At 40.9% G+C, this 21893-nt stretch overlaps 1 protein-coding gene across 15 annotated transcripts in view; it reads left to right on the forward strand.

The window, feature by feature from the left end:
- The window catches only part of PPFIBP2 (PPFIA binding protein 2), a 159898-nt gene that overhangs the window by 33320 nt on the left and 104685 nt on the right, over positions 1-21893 (forward strand). For all 15 annotated transcript variants that reach the window (XM_070762494.1, XM_070762528.1, XM_070762537.1 and 12 more), the window contains one exon: positions 8452-8666. In XM_070762494.1, the coding sequence (XP_070618595.1) occupies positions 8452-8666 (215 nt within the window). The remainder of the gene's footprint in view (positions 1-8451; positions 8667-21893) is intronic.

Raw genomic sequence — 21893 nt, forward strand, 5'->3', positions numbered from 1 at the left:
ACTTCCCAGGATAATGCCCCACGATAATGTTGCAGGATCCAATCTGGTTTGGTCACCGGAACCAGAGGTTTAGTCTTCTAAACTTCTGGATTTATGCTAGAGCCCATCCTCAGGAAACTTCTCTCTAGCAGAATGTGGTTAACTGATTAAGGCACTAGCTTAGAAACTGGGAGACTGTAAATTTTAGCCCCACCTTGGCCACTTCCTCTCTCTTAGTATAGGAAGTAGAAAATGGGAAACTGCTTTCAAAATCTTGCAAAAAAAAAAATCTGCAACCTCTTGTCCAGGGAGTTGTCTGAAAAACATACCATTTTCTTTTATAAGAATGCCACTTGATTTTGCAATCTTAAAACTTCCTAAGACTCAGTAATTTTGCTTGAGAATTTATTAATAAAATATGTTTTGCTTAATAAAATCTAACATTGGAACAGTAATATAATACACAACATCTTTAATCCTTACACAAATTCCATAACAAATTTATTATTTATTGATACTTTAATAAGGACATGGCCAATAAAACTTTTTCAAGGATAGAAAAGCCTGCTTTAATATAGTTTATTGCATCTATTCTGCATCCATTTTCTATTATGGGAATACTAAATCTAGGAGTTTTTAATCAGAAGTGTCTGATAGACATTATGCTGCTTCAGTACTTGTTATTTTAATTATAACTGAAAAACAAATTAATTTGCCAAAATGAATAACTACATCAATAGCTGTTGTGAATCTTAGACAGCTGGGATCTTCATTTTGTTTTAATTTCTTAGGCATTCAAAGAAACTGATTTAAAAAGGCATTTTATTTTTGAGGCTTTGTTTCTTTCATGCCACTATTCATGCCACTTGAATACAACTTCCTCTCTGCTTTCATGCAATTTAATTGAGCATTATCAATTTTAGGTGAGTTTAGATAGCAGTAGCATTTAGGTTTGCATACTGTCCCATAGCACTTTACAGCCTTCTCTGGGCAGTTTACAGTATAAAAGCATTATTTGTATATTGCCCCAGACAATCTGAATCCTCGTTTTATCAACCTCAGCAGGATGGAATGCTGAATCAACCTTGAGCTCCATCAAGATCACAACTCCAGGTTGTAGGTAAAATTTGCCTGCAGTACTGCACTTAACCACAGTGCTACCAGGGTTCTAGATGTCGCATATTCTTCTGTTCTGAAGCATCCAGAAATCTCACTGTGTAATGATTTTAAAGTGAAAAGTGTTAGAAATTTGAAAATTCAGTACTAGGAAAGAGGCATGACATTGATATTTTTAATTCAGAAAAGAAATAATTTTGGCATCCCTGGTTGTTTTTACATTATTACTTTTCATTTAGTTTGTGCAGTTTTACAGCTACTTTCATTGAAAAACTGTTATGGTTCAATATAACAAGCAAATTACTTTAATTTCAGATTAAAAATAAGAGGTCCTCAATTGCACCCTAATTTCTTCCATTCTTCCTGAGGAGGAAGTATTATTTATTGATAATAACCAGTGAGGGGAGTATAGTATTGATCCAGTTGATTAAAAAGGGAGAAATACTGTCTCGGCAGCATATTTTGAGTAACAAAAGCCCTGTGTTTGTTAGTGTGTGTGTTGTGTGTGTGTGTGTGTCTTAAAAGGAGCTACATTGTATTACAAAGAACACATGCGAACACATAAACATAAAAACACTCTTTATAAATGCTATTTTTCTGACACTTAGAACATTTTTTTCCATTAAACATTCAATCTTATCTAACAATTGACATTGTTATGCCAGTCATCGTAGATCTTGAGGTAGAAGAATTTGTATGTAGTAAGGGAATTTCAATTGATTTTTAGGTTTGTGTGTGGATTTCTTTTAACTGAATACTTTATTTGTTTGTTTGTTTGTTCAATTTCTGTAGCCGTCCATCTCAGTCTGGGCAGCTTGCAATTCAATTTTAAAGAAACTATAAATAAATGCAAGAGAGAAGACAAACCAGGATTTTCAACATGCAGTAGAGTTATAGCTTTGTAAATAGTGAGAGCGCCTTCTGCCGCACGAATCCCAGCGTCCGGTCAGATCCCACAGAGTTGGCCTCCTCAGGGTCCCATCAACCAGACAATGTTGGTTGGTGGTACCTAGGGGAAGAGCCTTCTCTGTGGGGGCCCTGGCCCTCTGGAATGAGCTCCCCCCAGAGATTCGCATAGCCCCCACCCTTCTTGCCTTCTGAAAAAGTTTAAAGACTTATCTATGCTGTCAGGCCTGGGGTCATTAGATCTTCTCCCCTGACCAATGAGTGTTTTAGTGTGTTTCATGGAGTGAATGGTAATGAATGTTTTTAATTATATTACAACTTTTAGGTTTTTTAATTACATTAATTGGATCCAGATGTATTCTTATGTTTCCTTTGATATGTTGTGAGCCGCCCCGAATCCTCAGAGAGAGGGGGCATAAAAATCCAATAAATAAATAAATAAATTTAAATTTGAAAGAGAATATAAGATGAAAGAGTATGTTTTTGAGTTGCGCTCTTGTATTTGTTTACATCCCCCCCTAATGTGTGTAATGTTCTAAATTTGGGGTATCTTTCTGGCTACATAAGCACAAGTATAAATTTAAGTTAACATGAAATGAGAGGATTCATTTTCAGATCTTTCCATGCTCAGTTAGTTAAATGGAAAATGCTGAGTTAAAATTAGGCATTTTTACATATACAGTATTTGGGAGAGGGAATAGTGGTACAAGTTGAATCCTTCTGTGGCCAGAGTCCTGTTTTTCTTATTATTATTTTTTTCTTTCCAGACAAAGAAAGTGAAAGGACTAGTAGAGCAACTGCAGCAGCAGTTTAGCTTAAAAATAACATAGCATCTGTTTGTGATTAGAAGCTGATTATGTTTCTTCCATCCTGAGCTAGGCCTATTTTTCTGCACTCCTCCCCCTAACACCCCCTCCAATAAAAGCTATTTCGTAGAATTTTGAAAATGTCAGTTTTCAACTTTTAAACTCTTCTAAATAAAATGAATTTTCAGACAAGTAAGGATAGAGCTACCCCTCTCAAACTGACAATACTGGATAATAGTTTTCTCTTTCAATGCAATGAGCAATTAGCAGACCAGCCCTGTTCAGGGGAAGTAATAAGTATTGGCTCAGTAAAAGACAAATGGATGGACCAAAGGTGCTTTTTCAAAGGCAGCTGGACTTCGTTTTTCCTTGAAGATATTCTCACCCAAGAAGCTTCTTCAATTCTGACTGAATGGTGGAGGATGGAAGGATTTATATTAGGATTTATAAATGACTACAGGGAATATAAATCCTTCCATCTTCCACCATTCAGTTAGAATTGAAAATGTTTCTTGGATGAGAAAACAATGTCTAATTGTCTTTTCAAAAAGCACTTTTGGGACATCCATGACCTGGATAACTGAGAATCTACATAGAGATTCTTGGCCTTATCTTGTATTTTCAGGAAACCTGTATTCTGGAATATATGCAATGCTGTATTTATGGAATGCTGTATTTATGGTATGCCTAATCTAAAATATATTCCTTGTTGCAGAAATTCAAATAATCAGTTAGGTAGAAAGAGGAGGAGCCTTCCTCATGATTCATTAAATAGGAGTTTAAACTTTTTTTAAAAAAAGTAAGTATCCTTTAAAAACTTCAAATGGAATATCCCTTAAGATGGTCTTTTTCAGAGTTAGTCTTTTTAAGATACTCCAAATTCTTGGCACTCCAAGAAGGAAGGATGGAAGGCTGACTTAATCTTGAGCCGGTGAGAATTAAACTGCTGACAGCCCGCAGTCAGTAGAAGTAGTTTAGTTTAGTTTATTAGATTTGTATGCCACCCTTCTCCGAAGACTCGAGGAGGCAGTGCTGCATTCCTGCATTAACCTGCAGTGCTTCATTCTAACCACTGCACCACCACGGCTCATAATCAGCTATGGAACATGGGGATATATTCTGGAAAGGGAATGCTCTGGGGCGAATGAGAGCAGCAATGAAATCTACTTCCCTACCAGTTCGGAAGTGCACATTTTCTCCCTTACTCCACTCACCCTCTGTGCATGCACAAAACGCCTTGTGCATGCATGGAGCATTAAAATAAAACAAGAAAATGGCGATATCCGGGTGGGTAGGCGGAGCCTCATGCTGCCACCACTGCCTGTTCTCTGAACCACTGGACACCGCCACTACCAGTATTCCTGGACTGAGCTGAACTAGTAGCATTTCATCCCTGCATGAGAGGTCACTACCTCTATTGCAGAACCATCTAATTATGACCAGGAAGAGATATTTCTGTTCATTGTATTCTATTCATTGTAAATGTATGATACAGTAGTACCTATTTGGTCTTGGCTGATTTCAAAACCCGAATAGGGTCTTTTTGGATGTGACAAGGAGGTCCCAAAGCAATAGGCTTACTGTGGAAGTTTTTAAAAAGGCTGTTTTGGTAATGTTCCTAAGAAAACTATATGGATAAGTCTACAGTACCTAGTCAGTAGGAGCTGAGCTTGATTTTTAAAAGATTCTATCAATGTTTAATAAAGTACAGTGGTACCTCTACTTATGAACTTGATTTGTTCCGTGACCAGGTTCTTAAATAGAAAAGTTTGTAAGAAGAAGCAATTTTTCCCATAGGAAACAATGTAAAAGCAAATAATGTGTGTGATTGGGGAAACCACAGGGAGGGTGGAGGCCCTGTTTCCTCCCAGGAGATTCCTAGAGAGGCCCCACAGAGGCTTCTCCCCACCTTTTCTGGCCCTGTTTCCTCCCAGGAGATTCCTAGAGAGGCCCCATGGAGGCTTCCCTCCACCATTTCTGGCCCTGTTTCCTCCCAGGAGATTCTTAGAGAGGACTCACGGAGGCTTCTCCCTGCCTTTTCTGGTTACAGTTTCAGAGGGTCGGGTTTGTAAGTGGAAAATGGTTATAAGAAGAGGCAAAAAAATCTTGAACACCTGGTTCTTATCTAGAAAAGTTCGTAAGTAGAGGCGTTCTTAGGTAGAAGTACCACTGTATTAGGCTTTTTAAAATGATAACCTTATTATCTGAAAATGAAGCAGATTTTTTGTTAAACTTAAACCTTTACACCAAAAGTTAGCTTTAGAATAGGCAGTAAATGAAATGAAAGGCAGTAATTAAATAGGTACTGTATAATTAAATGTAAATTGCCCTATACATATTGTAAATAAAAGTCTTTACAAAGGTTGGAATGTATGTTTTGACTGGAAGGTCATTATCAGAATTGATTGGTATTTTCCAATTAAAAATATGTAGGGGAGATAGATAATAAGTACCCGCAGGTTGTTAATTTGTATGCCGCCCCGAGTCTTCGGAGAGGGGCGGCATACAAATCTAAGTAATAAATAAATAAATAAATAATTGACATAATTTTCTTGGTTGAGAAGAAGTGAATGACACATTTCCCTTTCTCTTCTGTGAGTTTCATATAGCACCAAGGTTCCATGTGTTCTCCTATTTTCATACAAGAAAAATGCCTTTTTCTCGTATGGAAATAGGAGAAAGGTTTTGGACGCTGCTGCCTTTCTATTTCACTGTCAGTTTTCCATAGAAATCTAGTTGATTGATTATTACAGATAGTCCTCACTTAACAATCACAATTGGGGCAAGTAACTTACCGTAATAGCTAAGTGTCACTGTTACTAAGTGAGACATTGCCTGACTGCAGTGGACTTACCTCACATTTGCCATGGTCATTAAGCGAAACATCCTGTAACCATGACTTGTACTTTTATTGCTGGTTTCCCATGGACTCAGCTTTTTGACCGCAAGCTGTGCAGCATAGAACTGGCAATTGTGTGATTATGGGAAAGTGCAAGAGTAATAAATACCCTCCAGCTGCAAACTTCCTTAATCTTAATCACATAATCGAATGCTGTGACAGTTGTAAGTATGGGAATCAGTAGTGAAGTTACTTTTTCAGTGATGTTGTAACTTTGAACAGTTGATAAATAGGGCAGTTGCTAAGTGAAAACTACCTGTATTGACAAACAGGGTGAGGTTTAGATGAACTGTTTGATATCTTTCACAAGTAAAGTTTAAATAAATTCCCTTGTTGGCAAAGGACCAAACAATTCCCTGGCAAAACCCCCCAAATTTTACATGCATAAAAAACAGGGTTTCTATTTTTGAAAAGTCGTTCTAAAATAATAACATGATGGACTTTGTTGCCATATCACCTCAATTAATCTAAGAATTGAAAGATTATATGGTTATCTATATTTACTACAGTGATTCCTCATTTTTTGTGGGGGATGCGTTCCAAGACCACCCGCGAAAAACAAATTTCTGTGAAGTTTGGGAAAGATATTTTTTATGTATTTAATGAGTATTTAGACTTTTGAAACCCTCCATGTATTGTTAACAACCCACCGCTGCTGACTGCTGAGAGAGACCGGCTTCTCTTAGTGGTCAACAGCAGTAGTAGCAGCTTTCCTGTAGTCAGATGGCGGTGGACAATCTTCAGAGAGTTGAGAAACATCCATGAACTGGAGGACAAGACAAGCTGAGTCTTCCCCATGACACGTGGGCTGAAGGAAGCCACCGCTGCAGTTCACCCCTCCCACACACACAAACCGTCCCTGCCCCGGTGTTCTAAAGCAATCACTGTAAATATTTTAGATATTCATCTTTCACGGTTTTCCTGGATTTTCCTTCATTATCCGCGATATAGCGGCCATAAGCCCCCTTTGAAAAACCCCGTGAAGTAGCTAATCCACAAAAGATGAACCGCGAAGTAGCGAGAGATTACTGTATATGGAACTGTTTTCTGTTAATTAATCAATAATATCTTTACTTTTTTCATGGTATAACTACTTTTTTAATTGAGGGCTTTTAAAAAATTTCACTAGTACACACATAAAAACCAATTAATTGTATTATTCTGGTCATGGTAAAATATATATACATTTTGGTTTTGTCATAAATATTTATATGATGCTTTCACTCATTTGAAAGGACAGTGACATCTAATGGCTGTTCAAAGTAATTTCAAGTAATATATACATATATATATACTGTATACAGTATCTATCTATCTATCTATCTATCTATCTATCTATCTATCTATCTATCTATGTTACTTGAAGTTACTATGTATATTTATATATCTAACATATTTTTGCTGATAATTAAAAGGAAGGGAGAGTAGTATAAATCTATTTCAAGCTATTTTGCTCTCATCAGCTAGCCATACCCTTACTGGGATTTGAATCTAGGGAGTCTGCCTTTAAGGCAGTAATTTTAACCACTAGACCACAGGTTCTCTTCCTCTCAGCTTCTACACTCCCCAGGTTCAAATCCCGGTAAGGGTATAGCTAGCTGATGAGAGCAAAATACTGTAGCTTGAAATAGATCTATACTAGTCTCCCTCACGGACCAGCACCACCTAAACAAGATTTCCATGTCACCAGCGGGTTGCTAACAGTTGGTTAGAACCGATCTGGTCAGAACCAGGAGGACCCCATCCCTGCAGCAGGCCCAAACCATGATAGTGCCACTACCATAACAAGTATAACACTTCTGACTCGTTTGCTTAATTGGCTTATCTTTATCTTGCCTTAGAACTTGATAAATATTGTTTATTTGAAGAAATTGATTGATATACTTAGTGGTATATCAATAAGGTGGTAGCCCACAAGAGTCCAGGCCTGCTCGCAATCAGCTTGCAAAATTCCTGATAAAAATCAGGAATTTTGCAAGCTGATTGTGAGCAGGCCTGAGCCGTGACTCTTAGCAAGCCAATTAGATGTTTTGCAGCTTACAACACAGCAAGAGAAGAGCTGATTGCTAAAGCATTTAAAAGTTCACTACTGAACATACTCCTTATACTTATCTAATGTTATTTTTCTGCATCCTTGTTACTTTTCTGTTTTGTTTCTTATAGGAATGGGATTGGATTTTTTTCTCCTTTCTGCCACTGTGGATTTGATGGTGAATTAATATGTTTTCATGAAGTAATTTAGCTATAAAATAGTGCTGTTTTCATAAAATTGATTTTCATAAAATTGATTTTAACATAGAACTTATAAGTTTTGTTTACTGAATAAAGGCAGCTATGTTCAAATCATGTGCAATGTATGTCCTGTATGCACTGCATTATAAAATATTGAGAAAGTAATTTGCAAAGAACTACTTCTAAAAACATGAAGGATCTCCTGCAGGGTATCTGTCAAAGCTTTTATAACAGAACCATGTAGTAATTTACATCTTTTTGTTGGTGTATTTGCAGCTTTTGTCTATAATTTGTTGGCATGCCGTAAGTTATATCGTCTAAGAAGCCTAGTCAAATGAGATACAGTTGAACTTAAAAGAAGACTAAAGATTACATCAAGTAGCTGTGGAGCGTTTTCTAACACATTAGATGCACAAGGACTTTCCAGTGTATAAACAAATAACCAGCTTTCTTTAATATGGCTCTTCAGTTTTTTATTGAACTCTTTTTGTTAACTCTGTTGTTTCTTTTTAGGTACCAAGGCAGCTGCAGAATATACGAATGGTGTCTACGACATGGTGTCACCTGCTCAATCAGTATATTTTGGCTCACTTCAAATTTTGCATCTCTTGGAAGATTTGAAGTTAGCATTGGAAATGCTCAAGGATCCTCAAGAGAAAGAAGCTTTGTGGCACCAGGTACCAGGGGCTACAGTAGCTTGCATACGTGACTGGCTGGAGGAACATCTGGTAAGTAAAAGCAGGAAAAAAGTACCCTGTTTTTCGAAGTATAAGACGCACCTTTCTCCCCCTAAAAAAGGGTGGAAATGTCGGTGTGTCTTATACACCAAATACAGTCTTTTTTTCTTTTTTCTTTTGGCCTCCTGAAGCCTTGCCACCGTGTCCCATTTTTGTTAAAAATGGGCCCGTTTCTCATAAAAATGGGGTGGGCAGAGGATCTGGGAAGCCTGCAGAGAGCTCCTGGGGGCTCGAGGGGGGGGGGGTAGGCAAAAACATCCAGTTTTTCAAAGAAATGGACAAAAAATGGGGCATTTTTTGCAAAGAAATGGGCAAAAATGGGGCATTTTTTTGCAAAACTGGAGGCTTTTTGCCTTCCCAGAGCTCCCAGGAGCTCTGTGCAGGCCTCCCAGACCCTCTGCCCATTCTATTTTTGTGAAACAAATGGACCAGTTTTTATAAAAACGGGGCATTTTTGCCTTTCCCCAGCCTCCGGGAGCTCTTTGCAGACCTTCCAGACCCTCTGCCACCCCATATTTGTGAAAAAAATGGGCCATTTTTTGCAAAAACAGGTGCATTTTTTGCTTTTCCCCAGCTCCATGGGAGCTCTCTAAAGGCTTCCCAGACCTCTGCCCACCTCATTTTAGCGGGAGGGGGGGAGACAGGCAAAAATGGGCCCATTTTTGAAAAGAAAATGGGACACACAGAGGGTTTGGGGGGGGGGGGCAGGGAGGCCAAAACCTCTTTCTTACTTACCTCTTTGAAGTTTTGGTATGTCTTATATACCTGTGCGTCTTATAGTCTGAAAAATACTGTATATATTGTATTGCTGGAGAGTATCAATTCATGTTTCCGTAATGTTTTTGTTCTGAAATATCAGAAATGGCTATGTAATAAGTTTCTTAAGAGTTGTTTTGATACTACTTGATTAAATGCTGCTACATGGCAACACTACTTGATTAAAAAGCCAAGGGTTAGCACAGTGGTATTCCTTACATTCGTATTAGGTGGTTCCAGTTTTAGGATTTCAATTAGCAGTGCTGGAAAAGGTTCTCGCCAAAGGATTGCATAATACATAGCAGCAGATATGAGGATTTCACTTTTTGTAGATGGACTGCTACAAAATAATGGTAACAGAATTGATAGATGGATGGAGGTGTAGATAGAAATTTAAACTATTGCAAGATATGAAACAGTTTTGCTTCCAAAACAAAAAAATATTGTTATTTTCGTGAAGGTACATAAGGTACATATCTTGTTTTGTTGTGTTGTGTTTTGAATATTACCTCTACCCTCTTAAGATTTAAATCTGAAGAGTTTGGTCCTGGTTAATCCATTACATGATAATAATATAGCTAAAATTATAAAGTTTGTGTCATTTATTTTATTCGTTGTTTTATTTTCCTCTAGCTCTCTGCAAAGTCAGCTTCCAACAAATTTTGTGTTTCATTCTGTGACCTTCCTAATATTAATTATAGGTTTAGAGAAAGGAAATTGTATTATTCCATTTGACATCTAATCTTTTGCTTTGAAATAAGCTTGCAAGGAAATGAATGTGTTGTCAACTAGTAATAGTTTCCTGTACAGGAAATTGTTCACAAAGAGATGCTACACTTTTTTCCTAATTAATCTTTGGTGTACTATCTTCATATTGTCGTTAGATGAATTGGTCTAAATTAACTGTCTAAAGAGTAGGGTATATATTTTCAGATATATATATGTAGGCTTATTTGCAGTACTTGTAAAGATATTCATGGCAGTCATAACATTAGGAAATGCTAGAGCACAAATGAATTGGTTCTACTGCTTTGCTACAACACTGTAATGAATCTTCAGCATATGATATATTGCAAAGTAGTATTGAGAGAACTAATGTAAACATAAATCACCTATGAACTATATACTGTTTTTTTAATTAAAATATTTTAATATTCATTTTAAATATGACCAGTTTGAAATCCTATGTCAGGTTAGTCAAGCAGAATAAAGAAATCCTAGTTTATTATATTAAACATTGTCCTGGATGTAGAGTAAAGGTCCCTTACTCTTCAAGATGAAAAACTTTGTAGTGTTCTGATAGATCTGCTCTGAATCATAGGAGCAACATTCATCAGCGTCTTATGATTATTTAGGAAGCTTCAGAATTGGTTACAAAGAATAGGCATTGCTAACTTTGCATTCCCATTAAGAAATTAATTTCAGGGTTACTTTTTAAAATAGGTGGAGTAGTGGTTTTTGCAGTTGCACTTATGATTACACCCCCCCCCCCCCCAGTAAAACCAATTAGTGGCAAAAGCTACCCTAACACTTTCCCCATCATTAACTTTTTTCATCTTATACTTTGAGGACTGACACATTGCAAATCAAAGTCTGTTTACATGAGGCATCACAGCTGAACTATGTTAGAATGGGTCACAGTCATATGCAGGATACCCAGCAGATTTAATTTATCTTCAGTGAAATCTTTGACACAGTCTTCCCATTCGCTACCAATTTAAAATTCAAAATGATTCAAATTTGAAATGGTTCATATTTCCCTACAAAAGAGTAACTCATTGCTTTATAATAACGTATCTAAAATTATGTTTGAATGATTTATTTTATTTTACTTTATTTGTTTCACTTTGCTCTATGCAAAAATATTTTCCCAAGTCATACTTTTAGAGTATCATTATTGGAAACCATTTTGTATCCAAGTAAGATATTAAATAAACAGGTGATATTACAGAATGTTTATTTGCTCTAGAAATAAGTTTTATATGTAACAATTTTATTTTTCCTGGCCATCAGTTAATAACTTGATTTCTGGGCAATACAGTAGTTTGAAATACATGGGGATGTGTACCCCAGATTTTCTCCATCAATCAAGTTGGTCTCCTTCAATTGCTTTATAAACGAACCTGAAATTTAATGAGGTTGTTTTTCTTATCTGCTTTATCAATCCCAAAGAGAAGTTATATGAAGACAGTAAAATGAGATTTTGTAATTTGAGTAATATCTGTTACCCATAGGTTTATACTGTAGTTCAAGTAACACAAGTTTGCGGTGACTCAAAATGTTCAACTAGTGAGTAATCAACAAAACCTGAGGCTAAAATTTCTGGTTCTCCAATGCACTTGCAAGGAGAGTCCAACGTGGGTAATTCTCCAGTCTCATTGGAGGGACTGAGTTTTAATTTAAACATTATGCAGGTACCGCCCCCTAGCCTACCAGTCATCAAAACTCAGTCGCAGTAATGGGACATTTTTTGAGTTTCTCCTCATAAGTATTAGTAGTTATAGCGCCCTGCCCCCCCCCCCTCCCCTGAAGAAGGCGAGCTTTGGCTCCATGGCATTAGCGCTCACGAGGAACGGAGCGCAGCCGTGGGGGGGGGCATTAAATTAATAGGGCGACCAGGCTCCCGGCCTCCGAGGTCGCGCCTGGGGATAGGAGACGGTTGCCGCCGGAAAGGGCCTGCCCCGCCCGGCGAATAATACCTCAGCCGAAGATCTGGCGACCAGAAGGAAGGCTGCGCTTTAAACGCAGAGCGAGCCCCATGGAAGGAAGAGTTGGTTATTGGGGCCCTGCACAAATGCAGGAAGCAGTCTTCGGGTAAAACGGCGGGAGCGGCTCTTGAGTTTCCCGCCGGTTGCCATGGCAACGGTGCGGCGGCCATTTTGGTTTGGCCGGTAGCTGTCAATCAAGAGGGGTGAGAGGAGCGAGGAACGCTCCGAGTCAACCCGCCCCCCCCCCGTTTACCCAGCAACACGCAGCCGCATTGAGGTCACAGCCTCATTGCTTTGTTAGCTGCGTTGCGATCGGCATTATTACATTGTCTAACCGTGAGTGATTCATTATGACCGATAATTCGGCCCATCTGGGGGAGGAAGGGGCCATTTCCATCAGGCCCACTACCCCCAAGGACAAGCCTTCCTCCGAAAAGGCCAAGGCTAAATCTTCTCAGGCCGCCTCCCTTAAGGAAGCCGAGAAGAGGATACGGGCTCTGGAGAGGCAGCTAGAGATGGCCCAGAAACAGCCACCAGCGCCACAGGCCCAACCAAATTATCTTCGGGGGCCCACGCCCCCCCCGGCCTCCCCCTTGCCAGGCATTGCTGGGGTTGTAGGCTCGGCAACAGAACGTGATTGGTCGCCTGAACGCCCCCTATTGTCCACTGGACCCCAATATACCTTGCCCATGGCCAGCAGCACGGGTGCTCAATACAACCAGCCCACAGCCACCTTTACACCGTCTGCTGTGGGTCTGAGGAGCTCGTTTGATACATGGCAAAGCATGCCCCAGGATCTCCAAAATCTAATTAGCAGTGTTTATGCCCAAGGGATTACAGTTGGGGCACAACAACAGGCCCCTGGAATTCCCATTCCACCGAAGCATAGGAATGTGTGGGCACCTCCTGCTCCAGCCTCTTTCCAAGGCTCCATGGAGGAGGATCTCTATCCCAGGGAGGAGGATAGTGAAGAAGGCGAGGGTTTGTCAGGAGATGAGCAACCACCTGAACCACCGAGTCTTGTAGGCCTCTTCAAGCCCTCTCTCTTTCGAATCATGTTAAATAAGGCCAAGTTGGTCTTTGAGGGAGCAGGAGAGGGGAAGTTACCTACAGAAAACACTGCACAGGCCTCAAAAGGGGTCCTACTTTCAGTTCCAAAAAAAGAACCAGAAACCATCCCCTCCTCGGATATTTTCCTTGACAATATAAAAAGGCCTTGGGAAGCGCCAGCAGCAGCACAAGGCCCCTCCTTGATTGATAGGAAATACTACACCTTCGATCAGGAGATGGAATCGCTTTTAACACCTCCAACCATAGACACTCCTGTGGCAAGTTTGGTGTCCAACGCCTTGGTCCCTTCGGAGGTTTCGGAGGGTTTGAAGGCGGAGGACAAAAGAGCCGAGACGGTGGTCATGAAGACTCACCAAATGGCAGCCTGGGCCTTGCGAGCCGCCTCGGCTGCCTCATTTTTTAATAGGGCAACCATCCTGTGGATACAGGACATGCAAGCACGTGCAAGTCAGGAGGATGGCAGGTTCCGCCAAGATTTAAATAAACTGCTGGCGGCAACGGAGTTCTCCGCGGACGCTACCATGGATGCGGCAAAATTTGCATCCCGTGCGCTGGCATCTTCTTTGTCCTCACGGAGATTAATTTGGCTGCGAAGCTGGCAGGCGGACGTAAAATCAAAATGGCGCCTAGCTTCTGCCAAATTCCAAGGGGAACAGTTGTTTGGCGATTCCCTTGAGAAGGTCCTTATCAAGGACAAAGATAAAAAGAAGGTGCTCCCAAGATCCAACAGGAGAGCAGAACGACGGTTTACCCCTTTCTATAGAAGGCAGAACTTTCGTGCAGAGCCCTCCTCAACCGTCTCTCAGGGTTCGAGGAATTTCTCTCAGGGCTCTTTCAACCAGGGAGGCTTCCGTCAGGATAGACCGTACTTCGCGGACCGCGGCAGACCCTTCCAGCAGGGACGCCGGCCATACAGGGGTTCCAACTTTAAGGGTTCCAAGCGTGGAAAATGACTCCTCAGACCCTTACCCTCTGGGGGGCAAGCTCCTCCATTTTGCCAACGCTTGGAGGGCTGCATCCCTCGACTCCTGGGCCGTGGCCACAGCAACTCAGGGGTTACGGATCAATTTTCTCCGGGTACCCCCACACCGCTTCATTGCTTGCCCTCAAGTGACAGACTCCCAGAAGAGGGCGCTGTTGCACCGGGAAATAGAGCACCTCCTGGAGATAGAAGCGATAGAGGAGGTTCCCTTTCACCTGAGGGGAACAGGTTTCTATTCCATCGTTTTCCTAGTCCCCAAATCTTCGGGCGGGGTCCGTTTGATTTTAAATCTCAAACGGTTGAATCTGTATGTGCGTTATCAAAAATTCAAAATGCACTCCCTCAGGTCTATACTGCAATCCATTCGACCGGGAGACCTCCTCTCCTCCATCGATCTCAAGGAGGCCTACCTCCATGTACCGGTAGCACAGGAGCACAGACGATTCCTCCGGTTTTCCATCAACGGATCTCATTACCAGTATCGAGCGATGCCATTTGGACTGTCGTCAGCGCCGAGGACGTTCACCAAACTTCTGGACGTCCTCACGGCCACCTTGCGACACAGGTCAGTGCGACTCATGGCATACCTCGACGACGTCCTGATCCTGTCAAAGTCCCGGGACCGGGCACAACGGGATCTCCAACTGACCCTGTCGACCCTAAGGACTTTCGGGTTTACCATAAACCTGGAAAAGAGTCAGCTAATTCCTTCAACCAGGTTAGCTCACCTGGGCACCATCATCGATACAGACTTGTGCCAAGTTTTCCTATCGGAGGACAGACAGGCCAATATCCGGACTCTACTACAGGACCTGTCTTCTCAACCGAAACCTTCCCTGGCCTTTCTCTCCAAACTCCTGGGCACGTTGGTTTCTTGCATAGATGTAGTTCCCTGGGCCAGGTTACACATTCGAGACCTCCAATGGTTTCTCCTACCCTATCAAAGGAGAAAGACCAGCCATACCAGGATGCAGGTGATTCTCCCTGCAGCGGTCAGGAGATCCCTGCGTTGGTGGACCTCAACCGCTATTCAAAGGGGGTCACCATTTCAAGGACAGGACTTTATCACTCTCACAACGGACGCCAGCCTGTTCGGATGGGGTGCTCACCTGTCATCCAATGTAGCCCAGGGCTTGTGGACTCCTCGGGAGTTGGAAACCATCAACATCAATTTCTTGGAATTGAGGGCAGTGTCTCTCGCTCTGCTGAGTTTTTCTCATCTGGTGCAGGGCAGCCATGTCCTGGTTCTAACGGACAACGTTTCCGCTCGCTCTTACATCAACCACCAGGGCGGGACGAGATCCAGGCGCCTGATGCAGGAGGCCAACACTCTGTTCAAGTGGGCGGAGACTCACCTGGCCTCTCTAGCAGCCGAGCACATCTCAGGCCAGGAGAATGTGACGGCGGATTGGCTGAGTCGCAGGACTTTGGATCCGGGGGAGTGGCAGCTGGATCCAGGAGTGTTCCGGGCACTAACCGCTCAGTTCAGCACACCGATCATAGACCTGTTTGCTACGTGCCACAACGCACAGCTACCCCGCTTCTTTTCCCGGTTCCCATCTCCGGGTTCAGAAGGGGTGGATGCACTACGTCTCCCCTGGCCAGTGGGGCTCCTGTATGCATTCCCTCCTACCCGCATACTTCAGAGAGTGCTACACAAAATCATACAGGAACGAGCCGAGGTACTTCTGGTAGCACCTTTTTGGCCTCGGCGGGCTTGGTTCTCGGACTTGAAGGAGCTGTCCGTCTCCCCTCCTTGGAGAATTCCAGACGACCTGGTAGCCCTCAGTCAGGGGTGCATCGCGCATCCAGAGCCTCAATGGTGGCACCTGACCGTGTGGCACTTGAAGGGGACCGTCTAAGGCAATTACATCTCCCTGACACGGTCATCGCTACCATGCAGGCGGCACGCAGACCTTCTACAAGGAGGATTTACCAATCCACATGGTCAGCCTTCTGCACCTTCTGTGAGGACCGGCAGCTCGATCCGGTAGCGGCCTCGCCTGGTACTGTTTTAACCTTCCTCCAGGCAGGATTAGACAAGGGACTGGCGCCAAACACGTTACGACGCCATGTGGCGGCGCTGTCTACAATATTAAACCACGACCAGTACCAACCCTTGTCAAGACATCCTTGGATTCGCGATTTCTTAAAAGGAGCGTCAAATATTAGACCGGCTCCCGTCCATAGGTTTCCCTCGTGGGATCTATCTCTTGTCCTTAAGGCCTTGACAGCTCCACCCTTTGAACCGTTGAGGACGGTATCACTGCGGTTTTTATCCATCAAAACGGCCTTTCTAGTCGCCATTACCTCGGCCAGAAGGGTGTCGGAGCTGTCGGCCCTGTCCGTAAGACCTGACCTTTGTCTATTCCATCCGGACAGAGTAGTTCTTCGACTGGACCCGTCCTTCATCCCCAAAGTGAACTCGGGCTTTCATAGAACTCAAGAGATAATATTACCTGATTTTTGTACACATGGCACGCACCCATCTGAACTCAGATGGCATAAATTGGATGTGAGACGGGCGCTAAAACTTTATGTTCGTAGGACACAGGCCTTCAGGTCATCGGAAGCCTTGTTTGTTTCCTTTTCATCACATGAACAAGGTACTAGAGTGTCTCCACGAACTATCAGTCGTTGGATAAGGATCTGCATCACTGAGGCCTATAAAGCGTCAGGACAGACTGTTCCTCAGGGAATTACTGGTCATTCAACACGAAGTGCGGCTGTTTCGGCAGCATGGTCTACGCAGGCTTCGATTGAAGAGATCTGTAGGGCCGCCACGTGGGCGGCTCCATCTACCTTCATCAAGCATTACCGGATTGATACCTTTGCTTCCGCGGAAGCAGCCTTTGGGAGGAGGGTGTTACAAAGGGTGTGTTCCTCTTGACCGCCCTTGGTCCTGTTTCCCTCCCTGTTCATGTCTTGGGTATATCCCACGTTGGACTCTCCTTGCAAGTGCATTGGAGAAGAACCGTTGAAACTTACCTGAACGGTCTTCTCGATGCACTGCAAGGAGAGTCCAAAACCCACCCGATTGGTGGACCAAGGGTTTTCTCTTTTTGTCTGCCATTGTTAAGAGTTGGTCCTGGCGTATGCCTTCCAGTTGTTAATAAAAAAAAAAAAAAAAAAAAAAAAAAAAGTTATAGTTACTGCTCCTTCGTTTCTTTATGACTGGTAGGCTAGGGGGCGGTACCTGCATAATGTTTAAATTAAAACTCAGTCCCTCCAATGAGACTGGAGAATTACCCACGTTGGACTCTCCTTGCAGTGCATCGAGAAGACCGTTCAGGTAAGTTTCAACGGTTCTTATAGTCCTAGTGCTTCATTCCAAGTCTCTAAAGTTCAACATCCTGATTACTACTTCCCTTTTTATCAAGTTTACAAATAATAAGCATTTTAGTAGATACATAGCATTTCTAATATTAATGGTAAAAGATAAACAATACAGTTGTTGCTAAGCCATTAATGTTCTGAGATTTTTCTTCTTCTGAGTTCAACACTTTAATTTCAGTGTGGAAAAATTGAGTGCAGAGGAGATGCAGGCAATCTTTGGCTCTGTGGTCCATTCTATTACTGTTTACCTTGGTTCAGGAAAAAGGGTGGGAAGCAATTATTAAGTTTAGGGACCAGGGTCTGAAATTTGTCTCATTTCCTCTGCCTGCTTTTCATTAGAAGTGCTTTACGCCTTCATTAAGATTTCAATTCATTTTTTGCTGAAAATCAGTGGGAACTTTATACCACTATCATTTAGCAACCTTTTCTGTTGGTTTTGGCAGAGTTGGAAAAAACACACAAGGGAGATGACTTGCAGTCCATAAGTTAGTTGTTCTTGGTGTGGAAAGAGTATGTTGTATAATCATGAAGAATTAGTCTTCTTTGAATCAAGTTTTTTCAAGGCAAATAAATAAAAATATTTATTACTTACCTGTATAACTTATATGTCACAATTCAAGAGATTGTTTTCAAAATATGCTTTTAAAAAGATCCTTAATGAAAGGATCTTGAAGTTTGAAATGAAGTTTCAAGGGAGAAGTACAAGTGGAAGCCAACTACAAGACTTGTTGGCCTGAACTATGTACCTTGTAGATGGCTTTTAATTCTTGTTGAAATCCTGACTTGATTTTAAAAAGCCCTAAATAGCCCTCTTCTTCAATGGGTTATGTTAAAACTTTTGCGCCACTTTTCTTTTGATTAATTGCTGTATTTTTTAATCTGTTTTGAACATTATATGCTGCCCCCTAGTCCTTTTAAATTGGGTAGTCTTTCAGATTACACAGCTAAAGTAATGATCAAGATGTGAGTTATCTGTCATAAGAATATCTGTAACCAGATAGAGTCATAATTGGTACACCAGCCAAAGCTGGGTTGAGGTCACAGCTTCTGTCTCTTGCTTAAGTAAGAGTTCTGGAAAGCTTCATAGTTAAGAGCTACCTCTTTTGGAGTGAACACCGAGATAATTACTATCAGCACCAACATTGGAATGTTTAAATGTTTATTTACAAGCAGCACCTCTGATTTGCCCCATCTAAATCCTCACATCCTCTAAGCATCAGTTCTGGATTTTCATAGGCTCCCCAAGGTAGGGTGATACATAGCGGAAAGGTTATTGCAACCTTATTTATTTCCCTTATCTAAATCAGTAGCTTTCTTTCCATTGCTATATGAAGTGTTGCTATAGGCAAGGCATCTGTTTTAATCATATTTAAATTTTAGAAACATCATGTCACTTTTAACATATAATATATGAAACAAATCCATTTTGCAAATGTGGATGCTGTCTTATATTCCATTACTTGAATATCTGCATAATGGAAACTATTATAGAAATGGTGAGAAAAAGGAATATTTGAACATGTATAACTTCCATCCCACTTACATAACTTTTGGGGAGAATTTTGACTGGAAGATATATATGTGTATAGTATATCTAGCATATAACATCAGTTCCCAGAAGGATTACTGAACTGGAAATAAACTGTATGATTATTATATAAATTTTATTCCTAATACTGAAGAGGTAATACGTCATAAAAATTCAAATTGGCTGGTTTAGTGTCTATGCTCATTCTGAACTGAAAAATCTAAAAATGCATTGATTATGTACAATCTATTTTTCTCAAAAAAAAAAAAACCAGTTCATTTTTCACTTTACAGTTGAGTAACAAAAGATTGAATAATCTTTGAAAGAAGTAGAAGTGGCAAAGAAGGAGGGCTGTAGGGAATTGATAAAGCTGATAGTTTATTTTATCTTGCCTTTGGATTGGCCAGATAAGTTATTTGCATTTTTAAGCATTTGTAAAATTACTTTGTCATCTGAACCCAATTGACTTCATTATGCTGTCATGATAATAATACAATTACTAGATTGAAAAAAATATCTAAAGAAAAAAAATGGAATGAACTTTTACAGCTCACACTCGTGATTGGTACTGAAATGGTAATAGAATTCAAAATTTTTCTATTTCTTGAAGTTACTATTTTTCCTCCTGAAAAGGTTTTTTTGAAAGACAATTATTTTCCTTATTAATAAGTATAAGTAAGCGTCGTTATGATGCAGTAATCAGTTGGCAATCTTTTTATTGTGCCTGCAGGTGAAAAAAAAGTTTGCTTGTTCCAGGTCATGTTTAGGCAGGCAGGCAACTTTGAAACTTTGATACAGTTTCAATTCATGAAAAATTAATGGCTGATTTTAGATTATTATCAGATTTCACAGCTGGTTGGCGCTTAATTTGCTATGTTGGATCATGCAAACTCCAAGTGAAGCTGTTGGTTATTTATATTTAAGAGTCATGCCTATATTGAATTGGTCCTCAGAAGATTGAAATGACGATAAAAGGACAATGGATATGTAGTGTGCAAGGATAGGCATACAAATCTAAAAAATAAATAATAATAATAATAATAATAATAATATTATTATTATTATTATTATTATTATTAACTCTAATAATTAACTCTGTAGTATATATATCTTGCTGTTTCATGATGATCTCTGTTCTACTTTTTAAAAAATTCATTTTCAGTATGCATGCATGTTTGTGCAGTAGGTGAGCAGTGTTGTACGGAGTAAGATGTAAGATGTTATTATTTTAAGCTTCAAAACAGTTTGGCTCAACAACCTCATAGATACATAACAAATGTAGCCCAAAGAACAAACATGAAGATAATTAAAACATGCTGTAAGAATGAGTTTGTGTTAATAATGCTATTGGTAATAAGCAAACTAATTTATGGTGATTATTCATAGTTATTATTTGGAAACCAGTCAGACAGAAAGCTAGAAACCTAGGCAATCGTGTTAGGGTTGGATTTGTTATTGGGTTGGGTTGGGTTGGGTTAGGTTCATTTTCTCCTATAGAGAGCACTGTTCCTAAACTGAATGGCGTGGTGAGAAAACTGAAAAGATCTATTCACAATCTAGTGCTATTATTTGTGAAGGCTTTTAATGTATAATGGCTTGAAGATGACATATACATAAAGAAAAACAGAAAACTGAAAAGGATCAGACAAAACAAAACGTGATGCTGGAGAGAGAGGAGACCGATAATAAGAAACAGAGTGTTATATTTCTTTTGGTTTTCCGTATAGGTGCAATAAAGGCTATTGTTTATGATATATGGCTGTGATGGTGAACATATGGCATACGTGCCACAGATGGCCATACGGAGGGTACAGGAGATGTTGCCCTATGTCAGCTCCAGTACGCATGCTCCTGTTGGCCAGCTGATTTTCAGCTGGGGAAAGGCCATTGAGCCCTCCAGACACTTCAGTAAAGCTCCCCTGAAGACCCAGAGTGCAAAAAAACCCAGCACAACGAACAAACCGGAAGTTCTGAAAATGCCATTTGCCGTTGTGCTGTTTTTGTACTCTGGAGAGTTCAAGGAAGCTTCTAGAAACCCTGGACTGCAAAAAACAGCAAAACAGGCAAACCAGAAATGTGTTTTCCGAACATCTGGTTTGCCCATTGGGCTGTTCTTTGCACTCCGGGGCTTCAGGAAGCTTCCCTGAACCCTCTAGAGTGCAAAAAACAGCACAACAGGCAAACCGGAAGTCCATTTTTCTGAAATTCCAGTTTGCCCATTTGACTGTTTTTTCAGGCTTCAGTGAGGCCTGTGCGCATGCACAGGGATGTGGGTGGTGGTGGCTGTGCACATGCACAGGGGCAGCACAGGGGGCCGTGCATGTATGGGGGGACGGGAAGGGATGTGGGCATGTGTACACCCCCCCTTTTGACACACGAACCAAAAAAGGTTCACCATCACTGATATATGTTATTACTGTCTGTAATTGGGTCAGGCTAAAGTCCCATTAATAGAAAAGATTGCTTTCTAGGGGGAGGGAGGGTTGATATATAATCCCTAACCTTGTTTAGCTTGGAGATCTTTTGCATTCTTTTCTTGAGAGCCCAGTGATCTCTGTAATAGTACGTGCCAATGAAAAATATTTTATTGCATTTGTTTACAAATGTTTGGTTCCTTGTTGAAGTGGGCATTTTCCCTACAACATCCCATTCATTTTATGCTGAAGAGGGCTTCCGTCTCTATTCTATTGTCTCATGTACATGAAAAGGTTATAGCTGGCATAAGTAAGTAATACTATTACCCAGCGTATTAGTTCCAGTGGTTCTATAATAACCTTTCTAAACTGAAGTTCTAAGAGAGGTCATGATAGGGGAGGATGCTTTTTGAGCTTTTTGAG

Source organism: Erythrolamprus reginae, chromosome 1 (assembly GCF_031021105.1).
Source record: "Erythrolamprus reginae isolate rEryReg1 chromosome 1, rEryReg1.hap1, whole genome shotgun sequence".
Taxonomy (NCBI): Eukaryota; Metazoa; Chordata; class Lepidosauria; order Squamata; family Dipsadidae; genus Erythrolamprus; species Erythrolamprus reginae.